The sequence below is a fragment of the Taudactylus pleione genome, unplaced genomic scaffold (assembly GCF_031769625.1).
Source record: "Taudactylus pleione unplaced genomic scaffold, aTauple2 ptg000690l, whole genome shotgun sequence".
Classification (NCBI taxonomy): Eukaryota; Metazoa; Chordata; class Amphibia; order Anura; family Myobatrachidae; genus Taudactylus; species Taudactylus pleione.
The window spans coordinates 836,600-850,327 of record NW_028285092.1 but is presented as its reverse complement, the minus strand read 5'-3'; the positions used below and the strand labels follow the sequence as shown (position 1 = coordinate 850,327).

The following is a 13,728-nucleotide window of genomic DNA, read 5'->3' as shown; positions in this document are numbered from 1 at the left end:
ATTACTATACAGGTGAATATTATGACAGGTGAATATTATGTTATTGGAGTGGTGAGATGAAAATAGAAACAGTAAATATCTAAGTTCTACCCGGGTGAAACCGAGTAGTACATCAGCTAGTTTTTACTATATTAGTTTTATGTTACAATGTGGAGAACATACTCAGACATGCAATGCATTGTTTTTTAGAAAGTGCATTTTATATGTGTATTAAACTCATATTTGAACATTTCACACTGTCCTAGTGATATCTAAAAGGTTTTTATTCGAAATTTTACACCATGTCTTTCTTGTGCACTGCTTTTTGGCCAAGAGGCTGTTTTTTACGGGATCGGTATGTATTCAAATCCCGACAGCGCATGCCCGACAGGGGTGAAGATCCCGATTGCTGCTAAAGGTAAGTAACCCTAATCTTCCCCCCCTCCCCCCCAACCCTAACCCTCCCTTAGGAGTGCCTAACCTCCCCCTTAGTGCCTAACCCTAATCCCCCCTCTAAGTCCCTAAACCTAACCCCCCCCTTCCCCGCTGCCTAAACCTAAGTCTCCCGGGAGGGTGCCTAACCCTAACCTCCCCACGAGGGTGCCTAACCTTAACTCCTCCTTTCCCTAGCCTAAACCTAACCCTCCCGAGGGGGTGCCTAACCCTAAATCCCCCTTGGGAGCCCTAAACCTAACCCTCCCCGCGACTGTCCGAGCCAGGTGCCCGGCTTACTTTCAATTGGGATGCTTGGTGTCGGGCTCCCGGCGTAGGTAAAATGACAGGCGTCGGGATTTCGACGCCTGTCATTTCTATCTTACCTGGATTAGACAGTCGGGAAGCCGGCGGTCGGGATTGCGTCCGTCGCCTTCCCGACTGCTTCCCATTCCCAAATGGAGAAAACTTAGGGCCTGATCCAGAGCCGCTCGTAAGCGGCCGCTCGTTCGTTCCGACCGATGTTCGCACAACTGCGCATGCGTACGGATTTTAATACGCATGCGCGAACCAGTCAGTGCGGCCGAAAATCGTGTGCTCGCTAAATAGCGAATGCCTGTTATTTTGAGTGACAGGAGGAGGCGTTTGTGGGTGGTAACAGGGGAAGGTGCTTGAAAACCGGGAGTGGAGATCCGAACGCAGGCGTGCCAAACGGTCAAAACGGGCGTTTTAAGGGTGTGCATAATTACTAAAGCAACGTCATCGACCACATCACTTGGTTGTTTTATAGTCAGAACTGCTCGCATGATTGTGGTAGGAAAAACCAACCACAAGAATAGCGAGCAGTTCATACGCTGTCCGATGTACTCGATTAATCTAATAAATAGCGGCCAGGGGGCGGTTTTTTCAAAATTACGTTCGCATGTTTTGTTCGCTCGTTCAGACATAGAGGCGTGAACAGACCGCAAAGAGCGAACGGTTAATTTAAATAGCCAGCCCCTTTTTCTGGACGAGCGAACGCAAATAACGTCCGTCTCTGAATCAGGCCCTTAATCCAGAGCAATTTTCTACTTCAGGGTCCATAGGGTATCCACAGGATACCTTGGGGTATAGGTGAAGACGTCAGGCATCGGGCACCATAGAGTTAAGTTTTCAGTCCTCTCAGGATGCACTAGGGTCCCCCTCCTATACCCCGCCCCCGAGCCAAGGGACCCCAGTTTAGCTTGGTGCCCGGCCGGAGTCGGATGCACCTGTTGGAGTGGGGGCTAAGAAGAGCCCCTGAAGTTTTCTTCAAGCAGCTGTGGCTGCACATCTGGAAGTACAGCATGGACAGTCAGTCCTGACGTCCATGCTGTCTTCCCTACACCCCCGCCGGGACCAGAACGCTGGTACTGATCCGGGGATGCTGGTAGACATCTGGGGTCACAGCTAGCGGTGACCCCAGATGTTTAGGACCATGGCCGGAATCAAGGGGGACAAAGGTAAGCAGCGGGGTCCCGCGGTGGGTCCCCGCTGAAACACATGGTCCAGAGTCCCCAGGCAGGGGGTTCCCTGGGGACTGGCTGCAGCGTGGAGCCAGGTTGTAACCTGCCCTTCCACTACCCCCCTGGGACAGCAGGACCGCGGCAGAGCGGTAGCGCTGCGGCGTCCCAGGGGTTAAATGCATGCCAGGGGAGCGCGCCTTCCCTGTCTCACAGCCGGCGCCTCCCCCGCTGCACACAGCCCTCTCTGCACACGCTGACTGGTCCTGTGTCAGCGCTCCTCCCCCAGGCCGGCCTCCTCTCTGCTCCTCGGTGGCCATCTTTGGAAGAAGCATGGTGAGCGCTGCTGGACGCTGAAGAACGGTGGCATCGTGGTCTGGGTCCCCCTGCATACCTCTCCTCCGTTGGATAAGGTCTGTGTATGCAGCGCTGTGTCCTACCAGGCTCTGAGTCTGTGTAGTTGAGGATCAGCGCTGATAGTGCAGGAATTGATTTATTTGCATTGTATGTGACCTATGCTAGCGTCTGCTGCCTGTACTTTCATTTTCTCTGTCAGCATTTAACTGTCCCTGTTCATTCTGCTAAAGCCCTTGCGGTGCGGTGCTTGCAGGGTGGTCTCACACTATACTAACGAGTATCAGTGAGAGGGGTCACATACTTACCATTATGTCTGAAAGTGATTTTCCTCTCCAGCTGTTATGTACTACATGCAAGGTACCTATAGCGGAGGGGGACGGCAGTGCGGAAGGACTATGTCGACGGTGTTATTCGTTGACGCGACCGATTACGGTCAAGGCTCCGGTACAGGAGCCGCCCTGGGCTTGTTTTGCCAAAGCGCTTACAACCCTCGTGGGCCAGTTAGCTCCGCAGCCTGCCCTCACTCAGATGGGTTTGTCCCAGCAGTCAGTGGTGTCGTCACCCATGCAGGGTTTCCCAAGACAATTGATGGTACCCCACAGTCTCCCTATTTCCCCTCCTCAGGTCTCTCATGAGCCTGCATGGGTTAATTCGTTAACAAGCTCTGTACAGCAGTTGTCAGAAGTGTTACAAGGGGAGTCTGTGATGCGGCCTCACAAGCGGCCGGTGGCGTCTCTGTCTGCTCCTTATGAGGATGACGACGGGACGTCCGATGATGGGGAGATTCTGGATCTTTCTGACCAGGAAACTTCCCGCCCTAAAGAGTTGGACGCTAAGTCTAAAGTGTATATACCTGGCCTTATTCGTGCAGTCCGTACTGCTTTAGTTATTGAGGATGAGGAGCCTCCGGTATCAAAGTCCAAATACGCCTTTTTCAAAGATGTTAAAGGAGATACCACAGTGTTTCCTCTTTCGGGGCAATTAGTTGACCACCTAGAGGATGCGTGGAAACAGCCAGGCAAACGATATCAGCCTCAAAGGCGTTTAGCAGTGGTGTATCCATTTGCGGACAATTATTTTGCAAAGTGGGAATCCCCTCCTCAGGTGGATTCTCGTGTGACACGCCTTGTCCGTAGTGCCACATTACCCATGCCATCCATGTCCTCCCTTAAGGATGCTACGGACCGCAAGGTGGAGATCTGCCTGAAGTCCGTCTATTCCCTTGCGGGGGGGCTGCGCGGCCGGCTATGGCCATTTGCTGGGTTGCCAGAGCTATGGAGCGCTGGGCTGATACGTTGGAGGCGTCCTTCGATTCCGACTGTTCGGCTGAGCAGACGGAGTTGATCGGCAATCTCCGGGATTCGGCCACTTATATCAACGAAGCGGCCTTGGATGTTAGTACCCTGGCGTCTCGAATTTCTTCGGCAGCTGTGGCTGCTCGTCGCACCTTGTGGTTGTGATCCTGGAAGGCAGACGCTGATTCCAAAAAGGGTTTGGAAGCATTGCCTTTTAACGGAGAAGTTCTCTTCGGTCCGGACCTTGACAAAATTGTAGCCATGCTGGTGGCAGCTAAATCGGCATGTCTCCCGTCGGCTGCTGTTCCTTCTCGTTCAGGTACTCCGTCCTTTCGGTCTTATAGGGCCCAGGGTAGGCCTAAGACACAGTCCTTTACCCGACAGGCTGGCCCCAAGAAATCGGCCAAGCCCCGGAAGCAGACCTGGAGTACCAGACGTCCGGCCCCTAAGCCAGATGACAAGCCTGCGGCCTGACGGTCCGGGCCTCCCTTTGGGGGATCCCAAAGTGGGAGGCCGCCTGCTGCAGTTCGCCCGGTGTTGGTCGGTCACCACGACAGACACTTGGGTTCTTGAGGTGGTCTCACACGGTTATGCCCTCTCCTTCCGGCACAGACCTCCGGCTCGATTCTTCACCACGGGTCTACCATCAGACCGGAACAAAGCCACGGAGCTGCGGCAAGTTTTGCACACTGTTGCTCCAGGCTGGAGTTATAGTGCCTGTTCCATTCTCCCAGAAGGGCCAGGGTTTCTATTCCAATCTCATTTTGGTGCAGAAACCCAATGGGTCGTTTCATCCGATTCTCAACCTCAAAGCTCTCAACAAATCTTTGCGGGTGCCGAAGTTTCGGATGGAGACCCTACGGTCCATCATTCTGGCGCTGGAACCTGGGGACTACATGGTGTCATTGGACATACAGGACGCTTACCTGCATGTCCCTATTCTTTTGCGCCATCAGCGGTTCCTCAGGTTTGCAATCCGCAGCGAACACTTTCAGTTCCGTGCGTTACCTTTTGGCCTGGCGACAGCACCACGTGTTTTCACCAAGGTGATGGCGGTCATGGCGGCTTCCCTGCGGCTGCAGGGGGTCCGCATGTTGCCGTACTTGGACGACCTTCTATTAGTGGCAGGATCTCCGGAGCTCCTTCTGCGCCACTTGGACCTGACCATTGCGCTACTGCAACGGCTCTGCTGGTTAATAAACTGGCAGAAGTCCACCCTGGTCCCGTCTCAGCGGATTCTGCACCTCGGAGCCTTATTGGACTCGGGACAGCAAAGGATCTTTGTGACGGGGGAAAAGATCTCTGCCTTACAGTCGAGGGTGCGCAGTTGTCTGCAGAGCCGACGGGTGTCTCTACACTCGGCGATGAGGTTACTGGGCTCCATGGTGTCTTTATTCAACATGGTGGAATATGCCCAGTTTCACTCCAGACCTCTGCAGCACCTGATCCTGTCCAAGTGGAATGGACTGCCTCAGTCTCTAAAATCCCAGACGATAGTGCTCACTCCGGAGGTTCGCCTGTCCCTTGCCTGGTGGTTGCAGACGACCCATCTCAACAAGGGTCGTCCGTTCTGGGTGGCGAATTGGGTCCTGTTGACGACGGACGTCAGTCTTCGGGGCTGGGGAGCAGTTTCGGGTCCACACTTGTTCCAAGGCAGGTGGACTCCGGCAGAAGCGGAGCTTCCCATAAACATCTTGGAACTCCGAGCGGTGTTCAACGCTCTCCAGCAGGCACGTCGGGTTCTCCAAGGTCACCCAGTGCAGGTCCAGTCGGACAACGCTACCACCGTGACCTACATAAACCGGCAAGGAGGAACCCGAAGTCGGGCGGCTCTCGTAGAGGTGTCTCTGATCCTGGTATGGGCGGAGCGCAATCTTCCGGCCATATCAGCTGTCTTCATCCCGGGAGTGCTAAATTGGGAGGCGGACTTTCTCAGTCACCAGGATGTTCATCCGGGAGAATGGTCCCTGCACCTGGACGTTTTTCAACTGCTGGTGGACCTGTGGGGTCTTCCAGAGATCGACCTCATGGCGTCCCGACACAACAACTAGTTGCCGGTGTACGGGTCTCGCACAAGAGACGAAGCGGCGTCTCTGGTGGATGCTCTGTCCGTCCGGTGGACGTTCCGGTTTGCTTATCTCTTTCCGCCGGTTTCCCTTCTTCCACGGGTAATCCGGAAATTCAAACAGGAAGGAGGGACGCTCCTGTTGATAGCTCCCGCATGGCCCAGACGGCACTGGTTCTCAGACCTTCAGGGTCTGTCTGTGGACAGTCCTCTGCGGTTGCCGATACGACCGGACCTTCTGTCACAGGGTCCTTGTCTTCACCCGGACTTGACTCGGCTGTCTTTGACGGCGTGGCTGTTGAGACGGCCATGTTGATGTCCAGGGGGTTTTCCAGCTCTGTAGTGCGTACCATGCTCAGAGGTCGGAAACCGTCTTCCGCGAGAATATACCATCGCGTGTGGCATACGTTCTTCCAGTGGTGTCGGCCGAGAGGTTATGCACCGCGGGAGTTTCGTCTGTCTCGGGTTCTCGCCTTCCTGCAAGCGGGACTAGACCATGGGCTTCGCCTTGCTTCTTTGAAGGTGCAGGTTTCGGCCCTGTCTGTCTGGTTCCATCGTACGATTGCTACAATCCCGGATGTGCGCACCTTTATGCAAGGTGTTCTACGCATTCAGCCACCCTTTGTTCCACCTGTGGCGCCTTGGGATTTGGCTGTGGTCCTGAGTGCTCTCCAGGGACCGCCGTTTGAACCACTGGGCTCAGTGGATCTTAAATGGCTAACAGCTAAGACTGTTTATCTTCTGGCCATAGCTTCGGCCAGACGTGTTTCTGATTTAGGGGCTCTTTCTTGTAGACCCCTTTCTTGATTTTTCATGGGAACAGGGCAGTGCTACGCACTCGTCCTGAATTTCTTCCCAAAGTTGTTTCCCAGTTTCATGTTAACGAGGAAATAGTTGTTACGGCCTTTAATTCACCTGGTCTTTCAGTGGGTGAGGCTCCTTTGGATGTTGTGCGGGCCTTAAGGACTTATGTTGACCGCACTTCTTCGTTTAGGAAGTCAGACACCTTGTTTGTCCTCTATGGCTTCCGTAAAAAGGGTTGGCATGCTTCAAAGCAAACTTTGGCAGCCTGGATCCGTATGGCTATTTCTGAAGCTTATCTTCATGAAGGTCTGCCAGTTCCTCCTGCTGTGAAGGCTCATTCCACTAGGTCTGTGGGTCCTTCGTGGGCAGCTCGACGTGGTGCCTCTGCAGTCCAGATCTGCAAGGCTGCTACGTGGTCCTCTGTCCATACCTTCGTGAAGTATTGCAGGTTTGACACCTTCGCCTCTCAGGATGCTTCCTTCGGGCGGCGGATTCTCCTTTCAGCACAGGAGCGTCCCCACCCTTAAAGGATACTGCTTTGGGACGTCCCCAAGGTATCCTGTGGATACCCTATGTACCCTGAAGTAGAAAATATGAGATATGGTAAGAACTTACCTTTGTTATCTCTATTTCTACGAAGTCCATAGGGTTCCACAGGACTCAAGCCCTGTCGCACCTGTGCTGCAGATGGGCTTTACTCTGGTCACCGTTTTTTCCGTCTCCCTCTGGTGAGAATGTGATTCTTGTGTGTGTCCAGATCTTTTTTCTCTCTCTTCCTTCTCCTCCTCCGGCCTATGGCTTGGTAACTAACTGAGGTGCCTTGGCTCGGGGGCGGGGTATAGGAGGGGGACCCTAGTGCATCCTGGGAGGACTGAAAACTTAACTCTATGGTGCCCGATGCCTGACGTCATCACCTATACCCCAAGGTATCCTGTGAAACCCTATGGACTTCGTAGAAATAGAGATAACAAAGGTAAGTTCTTACCATATCTCATATTATTGCAAGCATACATTGTATGAAGTCCCACCAACAGGACTAAACTATTATCCTAGAAAAGTATGTATTATCCTGCACAGGATCACAAATCAAAGGGGTCAAATGATCAAATACCTATAAACCAGCAGTAAATGAAGACAAGTTTCAATAATAATCAAATTCATGAGAAATATAGATAATCGCTGGAGGTGCTCACAGAAATCAAATAACAAGTACTTAAAACATGGTAATTAGCCTAAGCTAATTGAAAGCAAGAGATTTCTTTGCGGGGCACATTTTTGAATCATTATTCAAAAGTGAGCCCCACAACGAAAATCTCTTGCTTTCAATTAGCTTAGGCTAATTACCATGTTTTAAGTACTATACTATTATCCATGAGATAATAAAAAAAAAAACAGAAATATCATATAAGAAAAGAGAAGCACACATTTATTTACCTAGGCACAGAGGAAAAGCTAGAGAGGAATATTTTGCATTGAGTCTCATATCTAACCCCACCCTGGAACAGTGCTTAAAATGGTCCTAGAGAAGTGGTGGAACTCACCTTCCCCCTTGGTGCTTTTCTAAAAAAGGGACAGCGCGCTCCGGAAAAAGGGGGCGTGGTCTCAAAAGTAAGGGGCATGGTCACAAAATAAATGGGAGTTGTCACACAATAGTATTCCCAATTCAAATTACACCACAATCTTGATTCACCCGATTCACGTTACACCTCATAGTAGTGTCCCTTCATGTATGACACACAGCAGTGCCTCTTTTACACAATGCCCACATTTGTGCCCCTTATTCACAATGCCCACAGTAGTAGTGTTCCTTATACAATGCCCACAGCAGTAGTGCCCCTTATGCAAATGCAATGCCCATTGTAGTGGTGCCTCTTATGCAGTGCCCCCAGTAGTGGTAGTGCCCCATATGCTGTGCCCACAGTGATAGTGCCCCCAATAGTGGTGCCCCTTATGCAGTGCCCCCAGTAGTGGTGCCCTTTATGCAGAGCCCACAGTAGTGGTAGTGCCCCTTATGCAGTGCCCCTAGGAGTGGTGCCCCTTGTAGTAATGCTCCCAGTTGTAGTAGTGCCCCCAGTAGTAATGCCCCCCTGTGTAATGCTCCCAGTATAAATGCATCCTGTGTAATGCCCCCAATAGTAGTAATGTCCCTTGTGTAATGCCCCCAGTAGTAGTGCCCCATGTGTAATGCCCCCAGTAGTTATGCCCCCTCCGCTTACACAAAAAAAACAATACTTGCCTTAAGCTCCGCTCCTGCGTGCCTCCGGTCTGCCTTGCTGCTCCGAGTCCTCTGAAGTTGCTATGGGAGAGACGTCATGACATGACGTCTCTCCCATAGTGCCTGTGGCGGGAGCGGAGACGGAAGCCGGAGCTCAAGAGTGATCTTCAGCCTCCGTCTGCCGATGGCGCTGCAGGGAGGGAGCCGGGCACCCTGCAAATTACTCAATGTGGCTAAGGTGAGTCGGAGGAGGCGGAACTGGTTCCATCTCCAAATAGAAGTGACGGAGCACAGTTCCGCCCTGTTCCGGCCCATTTTAATCCCTGCCCTGGAGCATGTCTAGCACTATTTTCATGTCCTAAATCCCCTCTCTCAAAATCTTGACCCCCAAATGTCCCCATATCAGGCCCCCAACTCCTCACTTACCTATGACTATACTGTGCCGGTACAGTAGTTCCCCCAACTTATATTATTCCAAATAATCAGATGGTGTGTTTTATATAGAGATGTGCGGGTTTGGTTTTCAGAAAATGTACCCAATCCGACCCGATACTCTGATCCCCTTGCCGTTTTCGGATTTCAAAAGAAGGCAAAAACTTCATCTTCCCAGCTTCAGATCTCGCTTGTTTTGGATCAGATATAAGTCCCTCCCACAGTGATTTGGGGGCCATTTCACACAGGACCGCCAGAGAGAGAGAGAGCAGTGTAACAGTGCACCTGCACCCAGTTGCTCCTTGAAAGACTGTCCCCTCCCCTGCTCTCTCTGTATTCTGTGCATAGACATCTGATGTGTGGGGGCTTATTAAATATATATAAATAATATAGTAATATTGTATGTGTACCTGTGGTGTTGCTGCCATCACTACACTTCTTTTGGGTGTATGTGACAGTTACATTTAAATAATTAGGGATTTTAATAATTTAAGGAGTATATTCATCTTGACTGCGATGATCCTGCCCAGCCATGAGAGTATAAACTTTGACATTAAACAGTGTGCATTATTAGCATTTCACTCACTGTCTCATTTTACAGCAGAGTGGGGGGTATTAGCAGAGTGCCTGGCAGGTTCATGAGCAGCTCAGCACTTGATACATTCAGTGGCAGACAGCCTAATCAATCCATAATCTTTGATCCTGGCAAAGTTTAGCATACAGAGATTACAAACTGCAGGGGAGATTGATCACAGCAACACAGTGCCTCTGTGGGTGGGCCCCCTTCTGTCCGGGAACAGGACTCCAGTGCCGGCATTCCTCCCCTGATTGCAGCCCTGCAACACATGCTCTTCACTGTTGCTCTGCAGAGTGATTTGAGGAGGTGATTCCGCTGTAGGCGCAGTGAAAGAGATCACGCAGATTCCTGATTATCGGGAATCTGTATATGCGCCTGACCCATACTGAACATGCTATCCCGTACGCAGTCTGGAAGCAGACGGTTAGTGATTGACAGTCTGCTGCCATTTGTCAGCGGGGAGGGGGCAGCCATGCCCTCCATTTCCCAAAACGGAGGCGTGTCGCCACCGTTGTGGGGGAGTAGAGAGGCCAGGAACTCAGTCGGCTGATGGAGATTACCTGGCCTATTTTACTCATCTGCGGCAGCTGGCTTGCGTGACCCCATGGTCACTCAGCCGGCCTAAGGGTTTGCAGATGATCCGATGCTGCGTCCTTGGATGCAGTTCGGATCAGTAATGCAAGTAGTAGATATGACGCTTCCTATTGCATTACTATATTACAGCTATCGCAGCTGCTAGCATGTTAGCAGCTGAAATAGCATATCCGTCCACATCTGAATCAACCCGTGTTCTGCAGTGATTTCTGAAACTCAAGTGATTTTGGAAGCTATACTGATTTCTGTTCTGTAAGTCACAAGAAGAAAGGGTTGAAATGTCCCTAATGGTGCACATATAATTAAAATATAACTTATTATTCAATATTTAATATCAGAATTCAAAGTATAGCAAAAAATTGGTTAAAGATCAATAGAGGTGTTTTTTAAAGAAATGTGATTTCAAAAAGCTATTCACTTTTATCCCCATTCTATGTCACAATAAAATTATTCTGGCAAACTATTTGTATGTATCTCTTATGTATTTCACTTACAGTGAGAGTAGCTTATTATACAAGTGTGTATTCGATAGCCTTATGTATGGCTGTCAAACATACAGTATTAATGGAACTGTATTACATCACGTAGAATCTCTCATATATTCGTATTTATGTATTTCCTATTCTGCAGTGATATCCAAAATACTAATACCTAATGAGAGAATAGCACGATTATATGTTCCAGAAATATGCTCAAATGTATTCTATCTTTAGTACATTTGACTTGTATTATTTGTCAGGAAGTAGTTCTCATTGATCACTAATATAATTATAGTGATTAAAAATCTATCACTTGTGAAATATTCTCTATCATTCTTATATTCCTGGTGTATCACACAGGAGTGACTGCAAAAATTATATTTTTAATATTCTCATTCCCCTCCTGGAGACGGTTGTATGAGTCTCTTTTATATGGTGATGTTGGGAGATATGCAAATATAACACTCTCAGTATAATATCAACACTATCTTTCACTAGTCGCTGTTATCAAGCATGTTTGAAGCCCTTTGTTACTGTGGTCACATATATTTAGAACCCTCTCGGGATTAGCACATGCTAATTTCACTTGAATACATAGTAAATATCCTTTTAAGACATGGGGTAATGACATGCGCCGCTAACCGACGCTGCGTTTCTCTTCTGCACAGAATAACAGTTCTTGTTGGAGTGCATTTCTGAGTGTCCCTTTGTAGGTGTTTTAATTTTTTATTATATGTTTTAGCTGAACATTATTGTTGACAAAAGCACATATACATGGGAAAATCATCATCTTGTTAAATTGTATACTTTTGAAGTTACTATTACCTTAGTCTTACAATGTGCTTTGTGATAACATTTCTGCAACACATTTTTTTTGTGCAGCATTTTTCGATCACATCTGCCATTGAGGATACAGATTCAGTGGAACTTGAATGCAGGGTAAAGCTGGCTGAGTTACAGAGGCGGTACAAAGAAAAGCTAAGGGAACTGGCAAAGCTACAGAGGAGGAGAGACTCTGAGTAAGTAATACATTTCTTTCATGGAGTAAACTGACAATGTATGTTTCAGTGATACTTATTAGTTAGTTGTACATTAGAAATATTAATACATATTTAATCATTCTAGAAAGGTAAGGTTTGATTTGTATGCTGCTTTTCCAGTTCACATAGAAAGAAGGTATGTTTCTATGAAATGACCTTACTATCCTGATTGGGCTGTGTTTTCTTAGCCTGTACCTAGCTTGTATAACAGTAAGTTCTTTACAGGGAGAAGCCTGATGAGATCCTTAAGAACTTAACAAGGCGAGGCCCTGGAAGGCCAAAGAAAAGGAAATATGGAATTAATCTTCTGCGTCATACACAAGAGAGGGCAAAACACAGCAACACCCGAAAGTAAGGCTACAGCTTAGGAGAACACAGAGGCCCGCCATTGTTTTATACATAATGGTTTGTGCTAAGAGGAGAGCAACACTTCATTTTGTGCAGCAAATAGGGCACTTAACACACTATATAGAACCTGTATGGTTGTGGGATTTACTACCTTAGCTCACTGGTGCTTTGTACATTTGGGCACATCATCATTTATCAGAATCAAAGATGTATCTGTGAATATGAGAGGTAATGTGTGACTAGCAATGAGGGATGACAAATGTATGTTAGGGAACAAGTTATGGGTGATGACTTACGTGTCATGAGGGATGTCTCATATGGGACTGCCAAGAAGTCACAGTGATAAGTGATATATGTTAAAAAGAATGCATTTTCTGTCTAATGGAACTAGTCAGTGCTGATATCTTAACCATATAAAATGCATTACCAATCAATTATACTAAATACAGAGAAAAGCTAACCTAAAATAAAAATATGGGATATGCTAAACAATGGTGACTTTCAATCTCATTAGTACCATTTTTTTTTACAACTAGTTCACACTAATTTGTCAAGAATTTCTCTAGACAGTGAGAGACCAGTTCACCCACACTCCCAGGTTTTGGAGAGAATAATAATTGATATATTATGACATGTTGTACTTACCACCAGGGGCATAACTAGATATTTGTTGGCCCCATAGCAAAAGTTTGTAAGGGCCCCTATGTACCAACCAATGGTGAAATATTTATTTCTACGTCAGGGTCCATAGGGTATCCACAGGATACCTTAGGGTATTGGTGTTGACGACAGGCATCGGACACCACAGAGTTAAATTTTCATCCTCCCAGGATACACTGGGGTCCCTCTCCTATACCCTGCCCCCGAGCCAAGACATCTTAGTTTCTACTTCAGGGTCCATAAGGGGTCCACAGGGTTGACCTTGGGGTTATAGCTGGAACAGGATCCATGGGCACCACACAGTTAAGCTTTTAGCTCCCAGGATGCACTTGGGTCCTCCTCTATACCCCGCCCCCGAGCCACAGGCACCTCAGTGTAAGCTGGTGCCCGGCCGGAGTCGGTCACCGCGCAGGGGGGCTGCAGGAGCAGCCCCCAGAAGCTTTTTATTTTAAGTTAGATTTTATTTATTTTTAATCTCTTTTTACTACAGACGGCAGCGAAGGGCTGTCTGTACAGATGCCCACGCTGCAGCTCTGATCCCCGACTGGCGCCGCGACGCCAGTACTGATCTGGGGATCGCGGCGGGAGGGCAGAGTCCGTACTAGCCGGACTCTGTCTACCTCCCAGGACTGCTGCCGGAGTCGCCGGGGATTCAGGTAAGCCGCGCGTCGCTGGCTAGCGGCGGCGCGCGGAATGCCTTAAATGCAGTCCTTTAGCCTCCGGTCCTGGGGACAGACCGGAGGCTGCTGGCAGTGGCGGCGGGCCCCCCCCATAACCCTTGGGACCACTAGACCACCAGGGATAAAGGGGCAAGCGGGAAGCCAGCATCCCTGGGGTTATGGCCAGCCAGGGGAGGAAGCCTTCCCTGTCAGCGGCTCCTCCCCTCAGCTCAGCGCGCCTTTCAGCACGTAGTCTGGCGTCGCTGAGCTGCATCTACTCGGCCACTCCTCCTCTGAGGTCTCCAGCGGCC

At 49.2% G+C, this 13,728-nt stretch overlaps 1 protein-coding gene across 8 annotated transcripts in view; it reads left to right on the top strand.

Annotated features, from left to right (window-relative positions):
* Nucleotides 1-13,728, top strand: part of TNRC18 (trinucleotide repeat containing 18) — a 416,103-nt gene that overhangs the window by 185,916 nt on the left and 216,459 nt on the right. For 6 of the 8 annotated variants that reach the window (XM_088456240.1, XM_088456241.1, XM_088456243.1 and 3 more), the window contains exons 12-13: nt 11,593-11,729; nt 11,976-12,101. In XM_088456240.1, the coding sequence (XP_088312366.1) occupies nt 11,593-11,729; nt 11,976-12,101 (263 nt within the window). The remainder of the gene's footprint in view (nt 1-11,592; nt 11,730-11,975; nt 12,102-13,728) is intronic. The other 2 variants (XM_088456247.1, XM_088456246.1) reach the window with 1 other exon arrangement.